General features: G+C 38.0%; 2 protein-coding genes across 4 annotated transcripts in view; one reads left to right on the forward strand and one right to left on the reverse strand.

Moving 5' to 3' along the window:
• The window catches only part of LOC109415153 (uncharacterized), a 232,980-nt gene that overhangs the window by 152,707 nt on the left and 55,223 nt on the right, over positions 1–25,050 (reverse strand). For both annotated transcript variants that reach the window (XM_062851958.1, XM_062851957.1), the window contains exons 3-4: positions 18,968–19,000; positions 18,472–18,576 (exon numbers count right to left, since the gene is read on the reverse strand). In XM_062851958.1, the coding sequence (XP_062707942.1) occupies positions 18,472–18,576; positions 18,968–19,000 (138 nt within the window). The remainder of the gene's footprint in view (positions 1–18,471; positions 18,577–18,967; positions 19,001–25,050) is intronic.
• Positions 2,722–4,940, forward strand: LOC109415154 (uncharacterized). 2 transcript variants are annotated; one of them, XM_019689041.3, is made up of 4 exons: positions 2,722–3,272; positions 3,773–4,020; positions 4,077–4,494; positions 4,557–4,940. In XM_019689041.3, the coding sequence occupies exons 1-4, from the start codon at positions 3,194–3,196 to the stop codon at positions 4,628–4,630; spliced, it is 819 nt and encodes a 272-aa protein (XP_019544586.3). In that variant the 5' UTR covers positions 2,722–3,193; the 3' UTR covers positions 4,631–4,940. The 2 variants fall into 2 exon arrangements, with proteins under 2 accessions (XP_019544586.3, XP_062707939.1); XM_062851955.1 differs by having other exon boundaries at positions 2,727–3,179.

Consider the following 25,050-nt stretch of genomic DNA (forward strand, 5'->3'; position numbering starts at 1 on the left):
TCAGTTTAAGTTCTAGTTTGCTTGCATCTAACGAAAACCTCCATAATATGATGAAATCGCGTGAAGGCGTTTTGCCCCCGGGGGGCGTTATGCCCGCAGTTCCCCTATCTGTTGAAACTTGAGGTCTGGGGACCTTCTTGACATTGTGCTCTCAGCTACCTACATACAAAGTGTCAATTTTCAAGCACAAAAAATGTTGAGCCTCTTGAAGAATAGATACAGCTACTCAACAAATCATTTGTAAATGAATTCCAAGAAAACCAATCAGTGTGACCCGAGAAGAGAAAATAAACCAAGCAGAACGCGAGCACTAGTCAAGTATTGTTTGTAAACATATGCTCGAGCGTGGCAGAAAGCAAGGGGAGGATACATTTCAGGTCATAAATTCTGCGCACATGGTAAAAAAAAGCTATATGCATAGCGCCAGGGGACCGCAGGAAATTATCAGTGTTTTACAAGAAAAAGTTAGTGCACTATGCTTCGGTTGTGCAATCCCGTCCCTTGAAAGATGATCTAGGCGGCTGGAAAGCGAACACAGTCAAACACGTATTGCAACACTTATGTTTACATGTAATGCCTTAATGAGTGGTATGGGTTTTGACCAAATTTTCTAGATGTTTTCTTTCCTCTTTATCTTTCAGAGTAACTACCGTCGTCTCAAAGGATAATGTATATATTCTTTCTCCGAAACATTTGACGTACCTTGAAATAAGAACCCACTTAAAATCGAAAAGTTCTCACACATGTGTCGGGCGTTGAGCAGCAGCAGGCACATTTTATTGATCCTTGGCTAACGGGTGCAATATTTTTAAATCAGCACAACACAATGTCACCCTTACGTATGTGCTATCCCCTTTTTTGTTGCTTCCGCACGTCCACAAATTCACATTAAAAACATGTGGCTGAAAACACATATTTCAGTTTTAAATTAACCTTATGTGGTACATAATAAACAAAATTAAGCAAAATAAATGTAAAAGTTACTTTGATTTGCGGCAGTGTAGAACCTCTCCCCAGCACCTGCTAATAATGCTCCTAGCTAATGTTGGGATGACTTCCTAGTTCATACACAGACCTGCCTGCAAGGAAAGATGTTGGTGTATAAATAATAGCACACTTGCCACACACATCTGGTTAATTACTTATGGGAATGGTTACAATAGAACATGAGGCGATGAAACTACAGGTTTCGGAGTAGAAAATGTTTCAAAGTTTGTTCCATGGAATCCAGCTAATAGCTTAATTGAACATTTTTATACATACTAAAGCAGTTGTCTATGTGTATTATATATCGTGGGCTTCGTGGGCCTCTGGCTGAAGACGGTGTGAATTGTCTTTTTTTTTAAAGCACTTGGCAATTAGAAATCTATTACAACAAATTCAAATAAAAACCGTTACATTACGTGATTTCAAAACCTACAATTAGAAAGGCCGTATTAACATTGCGTAAAGAAACACGTTTCTGTCGACTTGACTTGTCGTATATAATTTCAATGTTTTTCGATACGTCGTCATTCGAGCCTAGAAAGTTATAATAGAATTTGTCATAATTTTGTACTGCTAACATAAACTGTTATAATTTCATTTTATTTGTACCTATTATACTATTTTCGTTATAATGTAATATGTATTATTTTACTGTCCGCGACCTGTCATAAATCACGAAGGGGGCGGGGAGTTATAGTTTTTTCGTTCCTTCGATTTCTGAGAGGGGGCGCGGGTGACATAAAACAAATTGAATATTTGCATGGAAACCCAAAAAATGAGAATAAGAAGCACTGTTAATTTATATGTGTTATTTTTTAATTCTTGATCGGATTCGTCAATGCGTCAGTGCTTCATGGATGCCTAACCTTATTTAATTACCTTTGCTTAAGTCAAGCCTCGAACGGTGAGGTTTTTAACTAAATGCAAAGTAAAGTTGATTAACTTAGCTTTATTTAGAGACCATAAGCTACTAAATTTCAGAAGCAAGAACTAAGCACTATGATTTCTTCAATTATCAAAACGCATATTTTAAAATTGAACAAAAAAAAAAAAAAATAGGATGACACTAGGCTTTGGCTTCATTCTGCAACGCAGTGATATTCTAAGCCGGCCGCTATACAGCAACCTGTTCCGGGCAGGACTCCAAAATATTCTTTATTTCGAAATTGATTCTATTTGTAATTAGTTAAGGCTGATACAGTATAAATTATGAATTTTTGTCTCCCAAAACACACCCCTCCCCTCCCCCCCCCTTAAACAATTTTTGGCAGGATTTGGCATTTTGAAGGAAGCAGATAAAAAAAATATTTATCAAAATATCGAATCTTGCTAAAAATTCCTTAACAAATCCGATAAGTTCTTAATATTTTTCAGATTAAATGATTTGTTATTTGTATCCCCCTCGACCAGCCAAAGAGTGGTGGGACATAACGTAAAATAAACATTTGTAACGGCCAATGTATGTATAGTTTTATTTTGTAACAGCACATCTAACTGCTGACTTATATTTACAAGCAGCCCAATTTCCTTATCATCAAGTAAGCAAACTTATGCTGATAAGAATACTACATATGTAATTGCATATGCAGTGCTAGTCATAATTAGATCTAAAGTATTGTTAGGCATATGAGGCTCTGGCAAAATTATCAAAATCCGAGATTAATCTTCTTCTTTTTTGGAGTTTCGTCCTAAGTACCCAACTTCCACAGTTTTTAACTGAGAGCTTGCTTTGCCATTGAATCATTTTGTATTAGTAAACCGTGTGGCAGACGCGATGATTATTCTAGCCCAAAAATATTACCGATACGATAAGATTCTGGACCAACCGGGAATCCATCAATATCGTATTCGAAAAATGAAACGAACTCCATTTTTCCTGGCATCAGAAAATGTTAAGAAAAAGATGAACATTCTCGTACATTATCATTTTTTCCTTTCAACAATACATGCCTACAACGACAATCATTTCCAGCCGAGATCATTTAGAAGCACTTTCAAGATTATCAGCTGTGTCTTATCAGTGCTGCTACAAACTAACGGAGATTGTTTACATTCAATACACTGCATATAGCACAACTTGATTGCATGTGTGCCACAATATGGATCATCAGTAGTCGGGATCGGACCAAACTGCACATCGGACGTAAGAATTTGAAGAAACATAAGCGTCCTATTTGGAAACAATTGTGAAGGTACTTGTTCCAGCATGAGTAATATACTGAAAATCGGATTTCTTGGTGGCGGTAAAATGGCACAAGCGATGGCCAAAGGTTTCATATCAGCGGGTAAGATGCTAGATAATACTGTACAGATTAAATTGGAGTATTTATGCAACAGTACTGTTTCGAGTCGTTCAATGTGATGGTTAAGTCCATGTTTTGTTTAAAAATGTCTCAATATATCATGTCGACAAAATTGTGTTCTCATTTGAAGAACACAGGTGATTGTTGACAGCATAATATCACTCGCCAATAAATATAAATGGTTGTCCCATAACTTTAATTTAGAGCTAACAGATCGTCAATATGCAAACCAAAATGAACAAATGATCAATTTTCGAACATTCTGTGGAACCAAGGCAAAATTGACCGGGTTTTCTTTAATTTAGTAATAGAAATTATAGTCAACTTAATATTTGTGAACATAGACAAGATTCAAAACGTAGAATGATAATAAATAATCTATAAATAATCGGTTATTATAGTGTGTTGTTTTTGAAACAGTGTTATCTCCATCCTAAATATCTCGTATTCTGGCTTATGCTTTTTTTTTTCAAATTTTACAGGTTTAACTAAAAGTGAAAACATGACCGCAAGTTTCCACCCGTCTGACGTGCCAAACATTGAGGCGTTCAAATCCTTCGGTGTCGAAACATTTACAGAAAACGTTTCAGTTGTGAAGCGGTCAGAAGTGATATTTGTATCCGTAAAACCTTCGGTGGTTCCAACTGTTCTGGAAAATGTTCGACCCGTGAGTGACGAGAAGTTGTTTCTTTCAATTGCCATGGGAGTTAAACTGGCAGATTTGGAGAAGGTAATTTGAATCATATTCGCACATAATTACACTTTACTTGACTTGAATTTATGTAGTCGCTTTCGTCAAAAGCTCGCGTAATTCGAGTGATGCCCAATACCCCTGCTCTAGTCCGCAGCGGAGCTTCCGTGTATGTACGAGGAAAAGCAGTAACTCAAGATGATTGCTCTGTGACACAAAAATTGTTAGAGGCCATCGGAACTTGCGAAGAAGTTGCGGAGAGTATGATGGATCCCGTGACAGCACTCTCAGGTAGTGGACCAGCGTATATTTTTGTACTAATAGAAGCATTAGCCGATGGAGGAGTAAGAATGGGCCTACCTAGGGATTTGGCTTACCGATTAGCATCGCAGACTGTTCTCGGTGCTGGTCAACTAGTTCGTGATACTGGACGTCATCCTGGACAACTGAAAGACGATGTAACGAGCCCAGCCGGGTCTACAGCTGCGGGATTGGCGTTTTTGGAGCAAAATGGTAAATCAAAGCTATTATAATGTATGAGAATCGTCACCTTAACTCAAAACATTCTTTTGCAGCATTCCGACATGCAGTGGCTGGGGCAGTAGAAGCAGCGACACTTCGATGCCGGGAGGTTTCGGGCAATAAATAAAATCTATAGCATTCTTTCCATCTCCATTGCATTGTCAACTCATTCTCAAATGCATGGAACGTCTCAGAAACTGTAGATACTTATTAGGCTTATAAATAATACTAAACATCGCTCGAAAACAATAAAAATGTCACGATTGGTTGAGAGAAACCAACAATTACAACAAGAGAAAAATGAACCGTTTAGTAGGTCTAAGCACTTTCCGTCGGAAAAGTGCAGTCATCATTCAAATCTTCCAGTAGCTAACGGTGGAGATGTGAACATTTGAAAACAAATGCATACCTTGATTCGAGTGGCAAGTTAAGTTTTATGTTCCTACTAATAATCCCCAAAGAAAATTGAAAGAAAGCCCAGCATTTGAATATTCTACTGATTCACACTTTTCCCCCTTTCTTTCGGAAGCTGAAGGGAAACTAATTTTTCATCGTCACATTCTCCCTCCAATCTGCGCGCAAGACGATGTTTCCCCTTTTTCATGTGTTTTACTTTCTCGCTCATTAAGACGCTAATAATGCGTCACTGATGTTTGCTATCTAAATGAGTGGGGCCTACCAGTGCAGCTTACATGTCAACGGTCCTTAAAATGATCATATGTGTATACGCTTAGAAGGTGGTATTGTATCATACCGTCATTAGGGTGAGAATAGGTCAAAAAAGGATACTCAAATATTGTTTGTAAGATAACAATTGCAATTGAAGCCAGAATATTTTTTTATTTGGTAGGTATATTCTACTATCTTGTGATGACAGTTTAACGGGAAAGTACCACAGTATATATATTTTTTTAAACTAAAGTACAACTAATTGAAATTTCACCCAATCTCAACCGTTAGAGGGGGTGAGAATGGGTCAAAGTATTCGCTTATCTAAGCGCAAATAAGTTAAGTAGTTTGATCATAGTGAGTAAACCTACTTGAAATACAATGTAGCCAAGGAGAACAAAAACTAAGATGATTCTAAAAGATTATTAAGCCACATAGAAGGGCTAATGCAACAGAAATGTTGTTTAAAATTGGTAATACATAATAATAGTTGCACAGGTATTCTTCGATATAACGTACCCTCGATATAGCGTACCCTCGATATAGCGAATTCGATATAACGTACATTTTGCTTCGATATAACGTACAACATTGAAAATTTTTATTTTTGCCACGAATAACCCTTAAATAAACTACGAAATCACTTAAATCAATGTTTTGTTGCAGCATTAGCTTTATTACCCAGAATCAGCGCAATTTGGGGAAAAATTTAGTGTACGTTATATCTAAGCAAAATGTACGTTATATCGAAGCACAAAAAACGAAATGACTTTTTCGTCAAAACTCAAGTTTTCATTATTGGTTTTGTAAATTTCACCGAAATCATTATTGGGGATTAATTTCACGTCGAATACATCAATACTAGCATAAAAAATAATAATTTTTTCTCTGCTTCGATATAACGTTTATTTCGATCTAACGTACAAAGAGAAAACTTTTTTTGTACGTTATATCGAAGAGTACCTGTATTCCCAACTCGGCCCATATAGCCGAGGCGGTAAACGCACGGGTATTCAGCATGACCATGCTGGGGGTGACGGGTTCGATTCCCGGTCGGTCCAGGATCTTTTCGTAAAGGAAATTTCCTTGACTTCCTTGGGAAGAGTATCTTCGTGCCTGCCACACGATATACGCATGCAAAATGGTCATTGGCAGAGGAAGCTCTCAGTTAATAACTGTGGAAGTGCTCATAGAACACTAAGCTGAGAAGCAGGCTTTGTCCCAGTGAGGACGTTACGCCAAGAAGAGAGAGAGAGTTGTATTCCCATTTTTAGCCATTAATTGAGGGGATAGGAAAAGGATCTGATGATATGACACCTACTTTACAAGAGGTCAGCGGCTCACCGACCCTTCCATAGGTATCAAGGAGTTAGATATATGGAATGGGTTGATTTGGGATTCACTATACGCGAGTGATATGGCAAGATTCAGATTGTGTAAGTGTATTTGAGTAGATCATGCAGATGTGTCAGTATGAGTGTAAGTGTTTTTGTATATTTAAACAGCAACGTTGGAAGTGACTTAGCTAAGAGATTTTGTCACTTCATGGGCTTTTTCCTTCAGGGATGGGGCACAGGTATTTATACTGAGCCCTGGCTAACAAGCCTAGGCTTAAGCGCCATTGATCGCTCTCTGAAACGAAAAGAAACACAATAGAGCCTACCTGAAGGTGGGAAGGTATAGTATGGATGGTATGACATCTATTTATCGAGAGGCCAGAAACTCACCGACGCCCTCGTAAATAGCAAAGTTGGGTTTTTGTAGAGGAATGGTCTAGGATGCAATAAGTATGCAAGGTGACTGGATTATTATTGTTGGGGTTGGTGGTTCCAAAGAAAACTCCAACATCAAACTCCAACAGATCAAATCAGAACGAACTCACCAAATTATGTTGTTTGATATGATGTCTCACTTGGAAGACGAAATGATCATGAAGTTCGACATACTGCGCTCGTCCGATTCCTCCAGCACAGTACCGTTGCGTTTGGCGGCGGCGTGCTGCGGTGTATTACGTGGCGCTCCCGATCCCCGGGCCGCATTGGTGCTACTCGAAGACGTCTAGAAGATGGTGGTTGGGATTCTGGAGGTGATGTTCATACAGACTTCCTCGAACGACAGCAGCTTGTCCAGCGAAATCTTGATTTCAATCAGATCCTGGTATTCCTGGAGCTGCTGGGAGATCTGTTTGTGGCGTCTGCAAGGCGTTTCTTTTTGGCATTCAAGGCAATGAAGGGTTTTGCCACTACTGATTTCCAATGTTCCAGACAAACAACGGAAAGGCAGCTCACTCCGATATCGTTTCAAAATAGCCATTCCTTTGCCAATCGATCATTTTCACTTCTTCTCGTCAACACTCAAGAGCCAGCCTTATCTGGCTTGATGTCATCTATTTCACATTAAGATCAATTGCACTTGATTCGAATCGATTTTTGATAAAAAAAATAGTTTGACAGAAGCCGAGAAAATAATTTTCCTATTTGCCCAAACAAATTTAGCGTAAGCGTTAGCGTAGTTACGGTGTACTTCGTAGATACTAACAACATTCATGTACCTTTTGCTAATCTTGCTCGGATTGCTTTTCGGAACAAGGCCAGGGAGTTAACTTTGCTCCAATCTTATGCAAGGATACCAAAATCACAATTGTCATTATTCCCGGCCACGCCCATCTTTACCGTCACTTGGAATAGGGGAAGGAAGTGTTGATGTAGCACTTATTTAACCCTCTAATACCCAATCCCGCCTTTAGACGGGGTATAGTTTGAGCATTTTTGTAATTTTTGTTTCGTGGAAAATCAATTTTTTTATATTTTTGGCTGATATTTAGGACTGTTCTGTATATCTCAAAATGGTTTTTGGTGTATTTTAAAGCGTATTTACATTTTTTTAAATCATTGAAAAATTGATGTTTTAGTCACCTTTTAGAAGTCATTGTTTATTTTGTACTGAATCGCTACAATTAACATATTTTAAATTTTTCCCAAATCATTCTATCCTTGTTTAATAATTTAAGGGAATCGAATACACTCTAAAATTATTTTCCTTAAAATTACACGGAAAATAAAACTTTCTGTGAAAAAATTTTTAAATAATAATATTTCAACAATAATCATAAAATCTCAAAATGTTTCCATCTCAAATAATCCGTGCCCCAAATTAGCTTCCAGGAAAAATATAAAAGTGTGGGGATGTTCAAAAATAAAAATTAGAAAAATCAAAAACTGAAATTCACGAAATCGAGAATTAAAAAGAATCATCTTCCAAAACATGTTTAAATCGATTTTAGATGACGAAAAATGATATTAAGATCAAAATCAAAAATTTGGGTATTAGAGGGTTAAGAGGCCTCCGACTCAGTGACACTCCCATAAGTACTACGGAGTGGGTGGTTGGGAGATGTATTATATAGGTCAAGGATTCGCCTGAAAAGCTGGCGATGGACCCACGGCATTGGTTGTTTACTTGGTTAAAATTTAAATCTTTCGAAAGACGGCAATCAAAAGAGATTTTTTTTCTAAATATTTGTCCAAACAAATTTAGAAGAAAAATTACAACTTTGAATCCTTTTCTTAGGTGGTACGAACAATTTTATTTAATTTATTTATCCTATGTCCTTCATGATTGGTGCATTAACATTTACCCTATAAATGAAACTGGAATGGTGCTTGTGTACTAGACTGGGTCAACAAAGTCGATTTTTTGGAACAAAGCTTTTTCGATTCCTTTTGGCGTCCAAAACAACTGTGCAAAATTTGGGAGCGATTGGTTGCGTCCCCGTATTTCGCCTTGCGAGTGAAATTTGTATGGAATTTAGTATGGGAAAACGTGAATTTCTGCATTTTCCTCCAAAATTATTTATTTTTTGTCTAAAACAATCTAACTAATGACGTTGAATTATAGCCTAGGATATGCCGAAAAACTTTTCCGAAGACCGCAAAGTGATCCGACACTTGTGAAAATTTATATTGTACAGATTGCCCGGTGGTGCTTAACATTTAACATGTAAAGGAATAACATCAATAATAAAATCTCAATTTTTGGCCTAAGTTACCAAGCGAATAACTTTTTTCACAAGCATCGGGTTACTTTGCGGTCTTCGGCAAAGTTTTTCGGCATTTCGTAGGCTATACTTCAACGTCATTAGTTACACGGTATTAGACAAAATAATTCAACTTATGAATAAAATTAAACAAAATAATTCAACTTATGAATGCAAAAAAGTACGTTTTCCCATACTAACTTCCATACAAATTTCAATCGCAATGAGGACTACGGGGACGCCACCAATCGCTCCCAAATTTTGCACAGTTGTTTTGGACGCTAATACTGGCTGGAAAAGCTTTGTTCTGGGTTGATACGATCAAATTTAAATGTTCTCCATACACTGTTGACCACTCTATTGTGTACCCAATTTGCCGAGCGAACGGGTCAACGGATTTAGATGGTATCTTCACATTAGCATTCGTTTAAGCCTCCGAGAGTTCGTGTAAAAAAAAAATAGGAAAAGTGACCGGGAAGGCAAGAAAAACAAGAAAATCTGAAATGCCGTGTTGATGTAGCAGTTCATGGAACTGGATGTCAAAACCACAGTAGGCCAAAATCGGAACATGCCCAAAATGGAGCATGCCAAAAACAGAATCCCACTGTAGTCTACGTAGTTTATGAGCAGGCGCCAGGCGCTTGTTTAAAATATTTGTTGAAAATATGTATACATTTTATGAATCAAAGTTAACCGAGCACAATTGAAACTCTCCAACTTCTAGTGAGACTACAAATTCTTTTCGGAAGCCAAACGTTCTAAATAGCTTTCACTTCCCTCATTAGCCTGGGTGGCGCGTTTAAATTATGTGAGCATGTCACGCATCTTATTTTCCTTCAGTGAGACTGCGGACATTTTTCACCCTAAAAGGTGTTCATCTCTTGTCTGTGTTACTGTTGATGCTGAAGATGACGACCGGTGATAATGCAGTGAAGCAGCAGTCAGCAGCGGCAGTAGGTAGTAGCAACAGCTCTTCTATGGGAAAGTGAGATATGTGACACGGTTCTAATTTATGATATGGAAACCGCATGACAATTTACGCACACCATAGGTTTTGGTCTCGCGCTGCCAGTTTTATGATGGTGGCCACACGAAAAAGCAAAACGCAGAAAGACAATCCTCTCTGACGAAAGCAACAGCATTGGAGTGTGGAGATACGGTTCTCGGGAAGCAAAACGTATTTACGGTTCAATTTGCATGACACTGATGACGTGTTGGAGCTGTGAGAGGAAGAGTTGAATGTACATTACTCCCGGTTTGGAAGCGTTCCTTCGTTCAAGTTTTGACGACGATAGTGAGTAATACATGCAAGACAAAACGAATGTCATGATCCAATGAAAGTGAGCGCCGGCGTAGATCGTCTGTTGATTTCATACAGAGATAAAACTTACATCAATAAAAATAAACGATTATTACTGTGTAGACAAATATACTGATCTTAGGGGCAAGCGTTTTGTCAACTCATGGATGAACTAGCTCTGAACCCGTTTTTGGATTGGATTGCTCAAAAAGATGGCCAAGTTTAGCAAATTTTGGAATAGTTAATGCTGTATCACTCGTAAAAATGAGATCACTGAGATAGAGATTTTGATTTATTTTGAAAAGGAGTTTCCAATATCTTTCATGAAAATAGCATGAAACACTTCACGTTATTCAAATTGAGTTTAAATTAATTGAATACATATTAGGGGAGATTGGGGAGACTTGATCCCTTTTTCTTAATTTACCTGAAACTTTAAGAAAAAAATACAAAATTAGATTCGATTTCCGTACAACATGGCAGGAAAATATCTATTGCAAGTTAGTAGACAACAGAAGGCCTTTAAATTATTGTTAAAGTTTTCAAACTGTGAACTATGAAGGCATGTATTATGATGTATTTTTCAAAAATGGGTGACACTTGATTCCCCTTTGAGCACATGGTTTATTTAAAGGGAAAATAATTCCAGAGTCTTCCTATTCATTTTCTTTTCGAGTTTTCTTGTATTTTCGATGAATATGGAGTGTTTGAAATTGTAAGATTTCCTTTATTTTTTTAAGGATATGCCGTATTTTCAAAATGGGGAGACTTGATCCCCTTTTTCTTGGTTTGTACTAAAGTTATAATTATCTGACACATTTTATCGTTAATTAGACTAGAATTCCGAGTAAATAGAGGCTTCCGAATAGAATTTTATTTTTCACATAAATAATGTGTGTGTAATCCTCGAGGGGTCAAGTCTCCCCATGTCACTGTTGTGTATACTAAGCTGAATTAATTAAAATGTGTTAACAACAGTTTTCTTTGCATAAATAAGTTTGAAAGTATTTTATTCAAACTATGTGCTGTGAAACTTTGACACGATTTGGCTCAATTTTCACAAAGTTATTGAGATTTTTCGGAATCGCCTAAAAGATTTCTGAAAGACTGAAAACAAACCATCAGCCGTTAAAAAATAATGCAATGTACAATCGAAATCACTTATAGCCAAAACATAGTCGTTTGCCCAGGAGTAGTTTTGGAAAAATTATGCTAGAAGAAAAATGTTTTTAATTCCGAACAAATATGGGGGGAACAAGTCTCCTCAGTCTCCCCTACTTGATGGTGGGATTGTGACCGTCTTATTACTTGTTGAGTTTTGTTGAGAAGCACTTGTCTACCATATAAGGGTCGTGAGTATAAGCCACACCTGAGCTGAAAATAATGTTCATAATTTCATGCATAGTTTGTTCACTTGTTCATATGTATAATGGGTTTATTAGCAAACATAAAATGATCGAGCTTTCTTCACAAAAATAAGTCAGCCGAACAATGATACTTATCGGCACAGTATGGATGCTGAATGTCACAGTATGAAAAATAACACTTTCACAGCATTCATTTTTTCATATTGAATATAAATTTTTGAAAAAAATTCAGAGAGATACACGTCAGCCATCCTTCTTGAATTATTAAATATTATAGAATGGACTAACTACAGATATCAATGGTTTTGGAATCGGGCAATTAGGCTGAATGCTGCTTGGCCGAAAAATAAATAATGAAATTAAGTGATCATACTATTGTTCTCTGCATCAGCATAACTCTAAGGAACAGCCAAAATCAGGAAAATTCTCTGATAACATTTTGGTAATTTCAACGCCATTTAATCCCTGAATGATAAAACTAGAAATAATATCCTATGATTAAATGCAAGAAAATATGTATTTCCGTTGATCATATTGGCAGCTAGAATGAAAAATACGTTCTCTGATTTTTTTTATCTTAATTTGGCCAAACTACCCATTCGGCCAGATAACATTAGGCCAAATGCCGTGCGGCCAAACGACATTCGGCCAAACTACCCATTCGGCTAAATGGTCGGACATTAATGGATTTCATATAATAATTCCTTATTGAGTGTATCTCAAAATAATAGGCAGTTTAGAAAAAAAAATAGCACAATTACTTGAAAGAACAGCATTTACTTAAAAGAAGGCTACATTCAACAAAAAAAAAGGATTTTCATATGGCTTAACTTATGAAACATCCATTAAATAATTCATAATGATTAGAATGCATTTCATAAGATCGCTCTATGACGCAACATCTTTTCACAGCTTGGCTTTTATATCCCTTTCGGGAAGGAGCGCAAAAAAGTGAAATTTCCATACAAACTAGCTGTACCCGGCAAAATTTGTCTTGCCTGCTGCGTTTTTTGACGTTTCAAGTTTCTAGCCACGACAAAGTCCCCTGTCAAAATGTATGAAAGATCGATTTTCAAAAACTGTAATTTTTTTCATGTTTTTTGCCTCATATACCTTCCTTGCGTGAAAACTAACAGAACAAAACTAAGACGACCAAAATCGGACCTTCCGTTTGCAAGTTATGCGCGGTCCCACGTATGGCACAACATTTTTATATCTATAGATTGCTCAACTTCGGCTCTCCAGAACTCTTAGATTTCCTAAAAAAAGCAACAATTATTCTTCCTCATTTGAAAGAACTACTCCTTATCTTTCAATTCTAGCTAATGTTTTACGGTTTTTGACCACTTTTTGTTTATCTTGTTGCTGTAAATTTCACCGGCAATGTAAACAAAAGTTTGTTTACACACAAACAAGTATAAGAAATGGCTGCATTTTTGAAACAGTTTACATCACATAAAACTTCAAGAAGATATCGATTCTTTCGCAACATGGTGCGCATTAAATCGGATGGTTGTGAACCCAAGTAAATGTTCGGTGACCTCGTTCTCCCGAATAAGCCAACCAATTCAGTTCAACTACAAGCTCCGTGACGCAACAATCCAACGCATCGATCAAGTGAAAGATCTTGGAGTAATCCTGGATACTAAGCTTACGTTTAAGCACCATGTCGCATATATCGTTGACAAAGCGTCCAGGACCTTAGGATTCATTTTTCGCATCGCCAAGGACTTCACCGACGTTTACTGTTTAAAATCCCTGTATTGCTCCTTGGTCCGTTCAACCCTCGAATACTGCTCTGCTGTTTGGTATCCGCATTATCAGAATGGTTCCAACAGAATCGAATCAGTGCAGCATCGTTTCATCCGCTATGCGCTCCGTCTGCTTCCATGGCGTGATCCGCTCCGGTTACCAAGCTACAACAATCGATGTCAGTTGATTCGACTCGAAACTCTCCAATCGCGCAGGGATATGGCAAAGGCTATGCTTATTGCCGACACTTTGCAGGGAAGAGTCGATTGCCCTGCCATTCTGGAAGCGGTTGACTTGAACGTTCGTCCTAGGGCCCTTCGGAGCAACGCGATGCTTAGATTGCCTTTCCGACGAACCAATTACGGTCAACACACGTCGCTGATTGGATTGGAACGTGCGTTCAATAGAGTTGGCCACCTTTTCGACTTCCACTTGTCCCGCCAAACGATGCGCCAAATATTCCGCAGATATTTTACGAACAATAACGAACTGTGATTTTATATGTTTTTTTTTTTTTTTTTGTTACGGTATTTGACTTTTGCGCATTTTTGTTCCTGTTTTGTCTTGTATTTTAAATGCAGTTTTGTTTTTAGTTTTTATAGTTATGTATTAGTTATAAGAGGCCATCATTGGGGCATAAGATGTCTGTTGAGCATGAGCATGAGCATGAGCATGAGATGACCGTACAATTCGTAGTTGCTACTCCGTTACTGACCAGAACAGTCAACATTGCACAGGGAACCAAATGGATGGGGCCTGGGTGTAGCTTTCCATCCTCAATGTGCAATTTTGAAGATTCAAAACTTTATATTGTCAGTACCGGCGCCGGCCACGTCCTTACGGTCATCGGGGAAGGGAAGGAATGTTGGTGTGACATCCGTTGCTACTAGAGACCGTGTGTACCTCCGCATCCCCACGGTTGTCACAGGAAGGAAGTTTGTTACAAAGGAAGGGAAGGGATAGAAAGTTACATAGATCTGGATTCACATTGGTAAATGATGTGAGCTATGCAACCCTTGATATGGTTTAGTCTTCCGCCAGCCGGCTGTCGGAAGAATACAATAATTTTATTGTATGTTTGTGTATTAAATTTAATTGTATACCGGGTATGAATATTTTTTAAACCACGCTTATGTCGGATCCACTCGTAATAACGCACGTTTTAAGCTTATCGTTTCTCAGTCAGAAAATAAACTGTATGCAACTCCGTTTAGTGTTACTGCCAATGCTGAAAAACCAAAACCCGCGCCGTAGCTTTACGAGTAAACTGGACAACTAAACAACTAGAATCCTTGATTTTGAGTTTTATCTATGTTCTTGTATTACTTTTTTCGCGTTCCCGTGTTAATAAGATTGGGGATAATAAAACCGTTGTACATATTTATTATCCGCGAATGTTCGCAACGCGTAATATAAGTTGAAGGTGTGATGAACAGAAATACATTATCGTAAATGTTCGAAAAAGATATCGAAATTATGGAACTCGGCACGAATAAATCGACGCGGAAAACGTGGTCTACTTGTCACTGTATCATACGGTAATCTTGACCTTTCTAAAGAAAGAGATACTTCGCCGTTTTGATCGCTGATTGCCTGCTTGTAAATCTGAAATAGAAAAAAAGTATTAAATTGTGATACGTTCTCCACTGTTATATTTTTGTAAATTGTTATTTATATATAGTTTAAATTTACCTCCATCCCTCTGAAACAAACAGTATATTAGCAATGAAAAATAAATAGAATAAAATAAATAAATAAATAAATAAATAAATAGTGTAAAAAAGTACACCAAATCTTGATCCTGGAATGTTCCTGCATTTAAATAAACCAGGCTGGAAAATAGCAAGATCAAAACTTGAAATGGTAGATCTTACACCGTAACGCACCATTCCAAGGTGATCTACCCACGTTACGGGTTTGGGGCATAAGATGTCTGTTGATGTTAATAATAATAATAATAATAATAATAATAATAATAATAATAATAATAATAATAATAAAACAAAGTATAAACAGATGAAAAAAATATGCAAAACTATTTCCGCTCAACAGCACAATTGTGCTGGTTCGTCACGAAAGGGATATATGTTCAGTAACCATGTTAAGTAACGCCAGAAAGATGAATTAAATTTGTATTATAAAACTAACTTAGAGTGTCTGGAAAATATTATAGTGTTATTTGCGGCAGTAGTGTCATTTTTTTATTCTTCCCATGTGCCGTAATTTGGGGTTTAGTCGATCTTTTAGCTTCCCCTTCAGTGCAAAATACAACATTGTACAACACGTATAAAAAAACTCAAAATTGGTATATATTTGTATTGTATTTTGTAGATTTTAGGTTACGAAAAATGGAAGAAGCCCATAAGCCCTATAATGAGCCCCAACTATAATATAACCCTATTTAAGCCCTTAATATATAAAAGTAACATGCGAATTATTGCAAACCGACACAGAAGACTTTCCGAAGTTCAACGCTCGGTTCAGGTCAAGAGAAGTGCAGATTGCGTTGTCGTTGCCATCCAGAATGGGTTTTGGTGTGGCGATTATAGATGTCGATGACGATCAATGTTGTCACTGGTCGTCGTACACCGAAAAGCACCCCAAAGACAACGACAGCCAGCGGTGCGACGACAGCAAAAGGAAAATTTCAAAATTTTATGCATCCTTTCGGTATAAATATTTCGGCTGCGGCTCGAAATTACGTGCGACGAGAATAAATTTTCATTTTCAATGGGCTTTTGTTTGTTTTGCCATCACCATCATCGATGTCGTCGCTGTAGTCGTCACCCAAGTCACCGATTGGATGTCGTTCCAACCCATCAAAATAACGGCCGTCGTCGTCATTTTGTGGAAACGATTCTGCCCAGTTCAGACAGACCATGGTGAAAGATTCCGTCAATCGTTGCCGCTGGCGCTGCTGCCACCGACGCTGCCGTAGTGCTCTGTTGGCGGCGACCGGTGGCAGTTTCAACAGCCTTTGATGCCACCCAGATGGATTAGGTGGTGGGGTTAAAGTGGCCTCCAAGCTCATAAAAGACAAAAGAAGACCCACCAGTCATTTATCGTTGGTTGTCGTCTCTCCGTCATCCATCGTCGACGCCAGTCGTCAGCGACTGGATGCTAGCTGTCAAGGGGTTTCGCCTCTCAATTTACGAACGTAATTGCAAGCAATTTTTAAATTGGAAGCGGTTGAAGGTTGACATACACATGACGCGACAGCAGGGACCGATTTTCCAACCATTGTCATATTTGAACGCTGGACTGATAATTTGAATTTGGGTAGTTAAAATATTTGTGAAATCACAACAATATTAGGTATAAAAAAACAATAACGACTTGCGCTGAAATATAAGAATTTTGCAGTTTGTTGCATTTGTCATAACGTTATATATACATCAACTTTACAAATAGAAAAAGAACATTAAACTATTTACTCTTCTCCACTATAACAAGCATATTAAAAAGTAGCAGTTTTCGACACTTTAGCGAGGCATTTTGTATATTTTTGATATTGTTAGCTAATGAATTTAATCCAAAAAATGATGTATAAATAGTGTCAAACATTAACTGGAAAGGATATAAAAGAAGATCTTATGAGCCACTATGATTGAACAACAATTGTACACATACACATATAATTGGGTTTTTAAATATCGAAAAATGTATTGATTTTTTTTGATTTTATACGAAAGAGCACCTTTTTCTGAGCCACTATGATTTTTTTCAGATTTTAAGAAATTTATTTTGGTACCTAAAATCAATTTCAAATAGATTTTTTGAAATCATCTTTTGACAGCTGAGCAACTGTTTGACAGTTGCTCAGCTGTCTGTACTGGGTGGAGTACAAACTACGACGAGGGGTGATTCGACAAATCGCTTCCATACAAACTTCAAATTGATTATTAAAAAGGTTCCTGGGCACCAAAATTCATGAAAATTTGGATTTCGGTTCAGTTTGACATGCAGATTCAGAAAATCGATTTTCTTAAACACCGTCAAAGGGGCCAATTTATTTTCTCAAAGGCAAACTATCTAATGCAAACCAGAGCAAGGCTCATCGATAAAGACGACAATCATTCCCAAATGGCACTCTGTACGATTTACGAGCTATCAACTAGGCAAATGCAATTGTACATGTGTTAATAAAAATCTCATTTAATTGAATAAAACGATTTATGGAACGGAATTGTGAATTATTGTTCAACTAACAGCAGATTCGATCACCGGGTAAATCGACATTTCAGAATGGTGCGGTAAATTGGTATACAGGCGCCAATTGTCGAGGGGAGCGAGCATACGGCAACTGCATAGTTAGCGGACGATGCCTAACAGCCTCATTGGCCGGAGTAAATTATTTCCGATGCCCCTTTTGATACCGGGAGGCTCGCCAAAATTGCATCCACTCAGCACAAATGTGAACGAATGAGAGGAAGCGGTTGAATTTTCTGCCTTTCACAATCGATAGGCAATAACAATAAAACAATAAACCGAAACTTAAATTAATGAATGAAATTTAGCCACATATATTATCGACAACAAACGAATAAATTTTAAAGAAGATGTGGAGTACGGCGTTGAGCCATCGCATCGATAGGGGGTTTAAACGGTTTCTAGGCTCCATATCCGAAGCCTTCCAATCTTGGTCAATGTATATTTAACAAACACTTTTAATTAATTAACCATTGCCAGTGATTTGGGCATCCAACGCCGTCCGATCGACAAAGCCTCTGGTGTATTTTGGCTGACTGAATATGCAATGCATGATACGAAGGATAGTGCGTTCCGCCCGTACCTCCAGGCAAATAAATCGTGTTTGTAAAAGCGCATTGGAAAACCGCACTCACCTGCAACTTGACCAAATTGGGATGGTCCGTAGAGAGTTTTGCCAGCTCCTGGTAATTGGCGTTGGCTGCAGCAATCAGCCATTCCTTGGCTTTTGGGTGCTGGAGCTGCAAAAGGGTGAACGATAATCAATAGATAAAATTGGTAAGTCGTTTGAAATTTAAAGCTGTCCATGAACTTTAGGTCATATAATGCCTTCCACTTTTCTCGATACTGAGAGAACCATGACGGGAATAATATACGAAATTGAAATTTAAAGAAATTTTTGTTGAAGAACAAATTTAACAACTAAGAAAAGTGCACCAGTTATTCGAGAATTCAAATATCAAATTGACCACAGTTGTTTTATACCTTAAACGATGCTTATTAACATGGTCTTTTTGTGAAATGTGATGCATTTAGAAATATAAACCCTTCAAATGTTATCTGTATAACGCTGTTTTTCTTAGTGCTTGCTTTTTTTTTTATAGATAATGTAGAAATAGAGGGACAACTTACCAAGTTTTCCGAGCTCAATGTGTCATCAAAACTCTGAAAATAAGTAAATTAAAAAAAAGATTAATCACTATAGCTATGAAAAATGAAAATATACATGAAATTGGTTAAAATAAAGTGTAGTGATCAGTAAATACTTTGGTTTAATCAGACATGGTTTGAAAAATTGTTAATGTCTTTAAGTTGGAGTGGAAAAAACAACTTTTGCGCGATGAAACATACACATCATACTTTTTTCGCTCTCCATCGATCACATTTTAAGCGGTTATTCAAATACTCAATGGGTTGTCGATTGAAAGCTCACGGCGCTCAAATAGCTTTCACTGCTATTATGTTTTTTTCACAACCTCCATCTAATGATTGCTCAACCACATGAACACAACATGATTTGCATTGGCCCACTGAGAGTCATCTGCGTCATGAAAAATACTGCTCGCTTGGTTGATGAACACTTTTGAACCTGGTGGTGAACTGTAAGCTTCTGTATACATCATGTAGAGCATTTGTTCCAAATGACAGGTTTGCTTATCTATGACTTTTACATGATAATATAAAAAATAAGCATGTCTCCGATGGTGAGATCTGTATCTACATGAATTAGGAACGTTTGTAAAAGTGTGGTCGATGGTAATTTTACCAGTGTTATGTCTGTACGTTATACTTAAAAAAATATGAACATCATGCTCCATCACGTGGAAATCGTAAACGTGGCAAATCATAAAATTACTGCGATTCTTACAAAGTTCAATAAACAAACAAACAAGATTGGCAAATGCCTTTAAGGTTCCGTCTGTTTGTTCATTGAGCTGGATTTTATTAGTGCGCATGCAAATTTTCCACAAATTAAAACTCGTCCGTCTCAAATCGATTCCAGATTGCATTCGGCCGGTTTGGCCATCGGGCGTCGTTATGCGTGATGGATCAAGAGCATTGAGCCAACGAACGGCCCCAGTACGAGTGCAGTCATCAGCATCATCATCATCATTCGTCAGAAAACGGATGAACGAGATGCTATGCGAATACCTACCACCTATGCATGCTAAGGTTCGAATCTGTACACGAAAGAGAAAGGGACAGAGAAAGAGAGGCAGTTGGCGAGACCAAAAAAACAAATGGCACTTAATTTGCATATATCGACAAATTGTAAATCAATTGCAGCAGTCCCTCTATCCGTATCTTGCTTATACTACCTGTCTCCTTTGGGGCTCCAGGGGACAGGCCGTACATTCATATCCATCCAGTGCAACGACAACGCATTCATACTTGTCCAACCCGTTGCTGCTGCTGCCGCTGCCGTGCGCTTTATTCAAATGATGGCAATAATCATAAAAACGCGAATATTATTTGCCATTTTTTATTCCAACACGCCACGTATCATCACCCATCGGCAGTAAAGTGTTATATATTAAAATATAAATTCAACAGTTATTCCTTGTCCCTCTCATCATGAATTGTTGTCATGGAGTTTTGTTTGCTTTTCTGGGTTCAAACGCACGCCCAACTTTATTAGCGATAATCACAATAAAAAGAGCAACTTAAATTGTTCGACATCGGTTTTATGGGGGCTTGCGAATTCAGACAATTGATTTAAAACTCTTACCTGGTAACCTCTTTGGAACAAAATTTAATAAATGACATAAGTTTACGAACACACATAGAAAAAATCACCGACATCGGTAATGTTTTACCGAAATCTCAACCGTTAAGTTTGTTTTGCAGGAAAAATTCGGTACAATTTGACAGATAAACGATACAATGTTACCGACGTTTTTTTATATTGAATTTAGTTTCAACCCCATTACCGAAAGCTCAGCAGTTGAAATTTTGTTAAAATTATCGAACGTGACTAGCTGTTAAGAGATGCCTACCAAAAATATGGTATTTTTAAGTGTCCAGTCATCGGTAAAAGGAAGGAATGTTACTGTAACAGTCGTTGTGTAGGTATATTATATTGCAGACGTTACGCGCATGCACGCGGTTTCTACGATCCCGTTATTGCACGATCAGAGGCGCGCACAGGAATGTATAAGAAAATTGCAGGTGCCTCACGGTTTTGATAATAGGGGGATTCACTTAACAGCTTAAACTGATTAAACTGATTAAACGTCGCGCTCACCAAGGCAATCTTTGATTATTTCATTCGCAAAATCATGAAACATTTCAAATAAGCAGAAAATCATGGCTTACGCAGACATTTAATCTGTTTAGTGAAACCCCCCAATATCTTATTTTTACAATTAATGCTCACCTGTTGCAGGCAGTACTTGATTTGTTAGGTTATATTTTATAAACATATGAGTTTTTTTCTATCTTAGCTTTATATCCCTTTCGTGATGAACCAACACAATTGTGCTGTTGAGCAACAACAGTTTTGTGTAATTTTTTCAACTGTTAAGTCATTGATATACCTGATGTTAATTGTTTTATATATTGAGCCATTACATATACTTGCATGTGTGCAAACAAACTTTTGTTTATGTTGTGTGTGAGATTTGCCACAACAAATTCAATCAAAATCAACAATCAAATCAATCAAATCTGACTATACATGTCAATGGTAGCTCCTCCGTGATTGATCTGAACTGGTACCAATTGCACTGAGATCCAAATGAATAAGGGCTGGGACACTCCACTTATTCTCACACATTTTGGATCAATAACGGCGCCGGCCACGTCCTTATAGTCAGTTGGGAAGAGAAAGGAATGTTAGAGTGTGCTGGTTGTTGCTACTAAAGACCGAGATCACCTCTGCATCCCCACAACCAGCACGGACTGGGGTATTTGTTTTATTTTTTTATTACTGAGATAAGCCATGAGTGAGATTTAAAAAAAGTCAACCAACACTCCCTCCTCCAATTTTTGTGATTTTTTATTCATTGTATGACAAGAACCTTGGATCCGGATCTGATAATTCGAGATACCTAACTCAATTTTGCAGTAAAAAAGAGTGGTGAACAATACAGTGCCGGTATTGTTATTGGAATGCGCCAAACTTGCATACACGCAAGAGTGTCCAAACAGAAATCATTAGAATAAAACACATCGATTATATACAAAATAATTTGCTTTGAAATAGCCTTCTGTTAGGTATGCTATATCTTAGAACTTGTGAACTTTTTCTCATTCTTCCACACAAGCACATTTGGCTAACGAGATTTCAGCACTAGTAATTAAATGATCCATGCCGAGCATTGCATGCAAATGACCAAAGACTTTATTGCGTGCAGACCGCTGGTGTACAAGCTTTCTCACTCCAATATTTCCCTCCATTATCCTAAAACAATAAAAATGTAAATGCTATCCAGCGTGCGTGAATAAAAACATGGACTGATAACAGCCCATATCGCGAAAATTATCCGCGTCGCCGTCCGCGAGGAAACTGGAAAATTAATTTCGCGGAATATAAATTAACTGCAGCCAAGTTGAAGCATCTCACCCAGGCCAATAATAGGGCAGAGTCTGATGGCTAGCCCCAAAACAATAAAACCGGCTACCACACGCACGGACCAACGTTCGATGGGTTGATCCGCGTGTGTTAGAGCGTAGTCGCTTAACCCTCGCGTCCCACCTCCTTTATTTCCGTTGCCACTGATAAAAGACGCCTAGAGCAGAAGCAAATTTTCGAATATGTGGTTACATAGGGGAGATTGGATGCACGAAGGAAAGTAATATGATATCCTGTTGGATAACAATATTTAAACTTTTGAAAAGCAGAAAATAAATAGACCTAATAATACATTTGGTGTTATTATTGTTGGCACGGACAAAAACCACCGTTAAAAAAACAACAGCTTCACATTTTCATGTTCGTGTTAACTCATCTTAATTGAGGAAATGTTAAAATAATATATATAAATGATCATGTTTGTTGCAGGAGCACAATTTTCGCTCAGCCAAAGCTGAACGTAAAAGGAAGACGAGGCGTAATAAACATATTTGGTAGCATTAATGCATAAACTGGCTTTCATCTTACCTAGTGAATGAATTGAATTGAAATTGAACGCCTATTTGGTATACAGTACGACGTTTGCCAGGACAGCTAGTAAATAATAAATATTTTGTCCTCTACATTGTCTGTGTATTGCCATAAAGTGGAAAGTTTGATATACTAATACAATATAAATATTATGAATTATACAAGGAACGCAGTACAATGCTGAAAGAACAAATAAACCGCGTGTAGTTTAACAAAAATACGGTTAAATCAATAAATCTAAAACAGAACCCCAATCACCCTTATTCACTTCTACATATACGTATCTGACACGGACAGACAACAGTGAGCAGAAGCCACAGTGGAAGAGTTAAATGATCTTTAGCTGATTGTGGTTAATTAACCGCTAAACAATTCTGCGTTATAATAATACCACTTTATAAAAATTAAAACTTATAATTTCATCGTTTCAGGTCTAGTGTTTTGAATGGCTTTCGAAATTAGCGAACTCTAGCACCAGAGCCGGTAGCCACTATGTAGTGCTATCGTTTATCCAGCGTTACCCGGATCCATGTGGCCATGTCGCTAATTATTTTATTCTGCCCGAGAGAAACCACTTGAGTTTCAAAAACATCAACGCATAAATAAGTAGCCTCGCGGGGAAGCTTCATTGTCGATTCGGTTAGTAACTATGTCGTCTCTTGGAGAGATATGTACTTGTAAAATATCGCCCTCTGAATAGGATTACTGGGATAATCTAATGTTTTCCCACAACCCAACCGCATCGTTCCACGCTCTAGAAGCACGCTATTTCAGTTGAACGCGCACGTTTTTGGTCTTTTACCAAAACGTGCAAACCATCATCAACCACTTGAGTCCAACGAAAGTATCACGAAATATTATAACCACTTGGCTTTGCTTGCCGGTTGACTGGTAAGAGCTCATTCTGTACCAACTGAATGACGTTGGCTCTATCCTGGATTCGGTGTAGCAAAACTGGTTTGCATTTTATTTAAAATCATAATGATAATAAACACCAAATAAAGTGCATGCGGATCTCTCTTTCTCTCTTCCGCACATTTGATTTCCGGTTTCCACTCATCACCAGGATGTGAGCACGAGCATGAGCAGAAATCCTGTTAAAATTGCCACAACACACCGTTTCCCACAAACTGGTCTCGTTTTGCATGGTGTTCCCATCGGGGCGGACACTTTCTTTCATATCTACTCATGTACCCTCATATGCTTCGGTTATTTTGCACAAGCTCATCCTGCGTCGTTGTCTCAGAAGTGGTTGGTGTATGTGTGTATAGATATAAGCATTCACCAAACAACCGCAGCCACTCCTGTTCCGGATCCTTTAGTTTTGGGAAATGCAGAGACACTTGTACTCTGGCTTACTCTTCCCAGTCTCACAATTTGAATGCTGTGCTTCCACCACATTTCCGGTCTCGTAGGAGGTAGTTAGTGCTTTGTTTGTTTTCTATGCAATTTGCGCTTACGGTATTAAAACTTATTTGCTATCGTACACACAGTTACACCCTCCCTAGTCTCAGCTTATACCCACCCATTGATACTGTTGCGTTTGCCTCGATTCTTGTAGGGTGAATTTTGTTACTCTGTAGTTTGATGTTCGGGCACTGCAACTTTGCACATTCTCGCTTGTTTGCGTTTCTAGGGGATTTCATCTGTCAAGTGTCTTGTTTTGAAGCAAGGATGCAACTTTGCATGTTTTATAATCGTCGTCATATAAGAGTAATAACAACTGAGTTAAGCCGATTTGCTGCTGGATGTTGCCTACGGTTATGACGAAAATACAAATGCAACTTGCAATAGATATGGGAATAGGGCACGATCGGTTAGGTTTGAAGTAATGAGAAGACCAAGAAATGCTGTGATAAAACCGTTAGTCAGCCGGGGCCCGTATAGTAGTGGCTACACGTTCACTTCATAAGTGGATGGTCATGGGTTCGATCCCAGCCCCGGCACTTGCAATTTTTCTTCAGTTGCTCTTCCCCCCCGAGAGCGGCCGACACCTGACCCTCTTCTGAGCATATGCTCGGACATGGAAACTTGGATATCGGCTACACAGCAACATCGTGCTCATCATTCTACTATGGACAGGGTAGAAAAGTGACAGCAGCGCAAAGGC

Source organism: Aedes albopictus, chromosome 2 (genome assembly GCF_035046485.1).
Source record: "Aedes albopictus strain Foshan chromosome 2, AalbF5, whole genome shotgun sequence".
In the NCBI taxonomy this organism is placed as follows: Eukaryota; Metazoa; Arthropoda; class Insecta; order Diptera; family Culicidae; genus Aedes; species Aedes albopictus.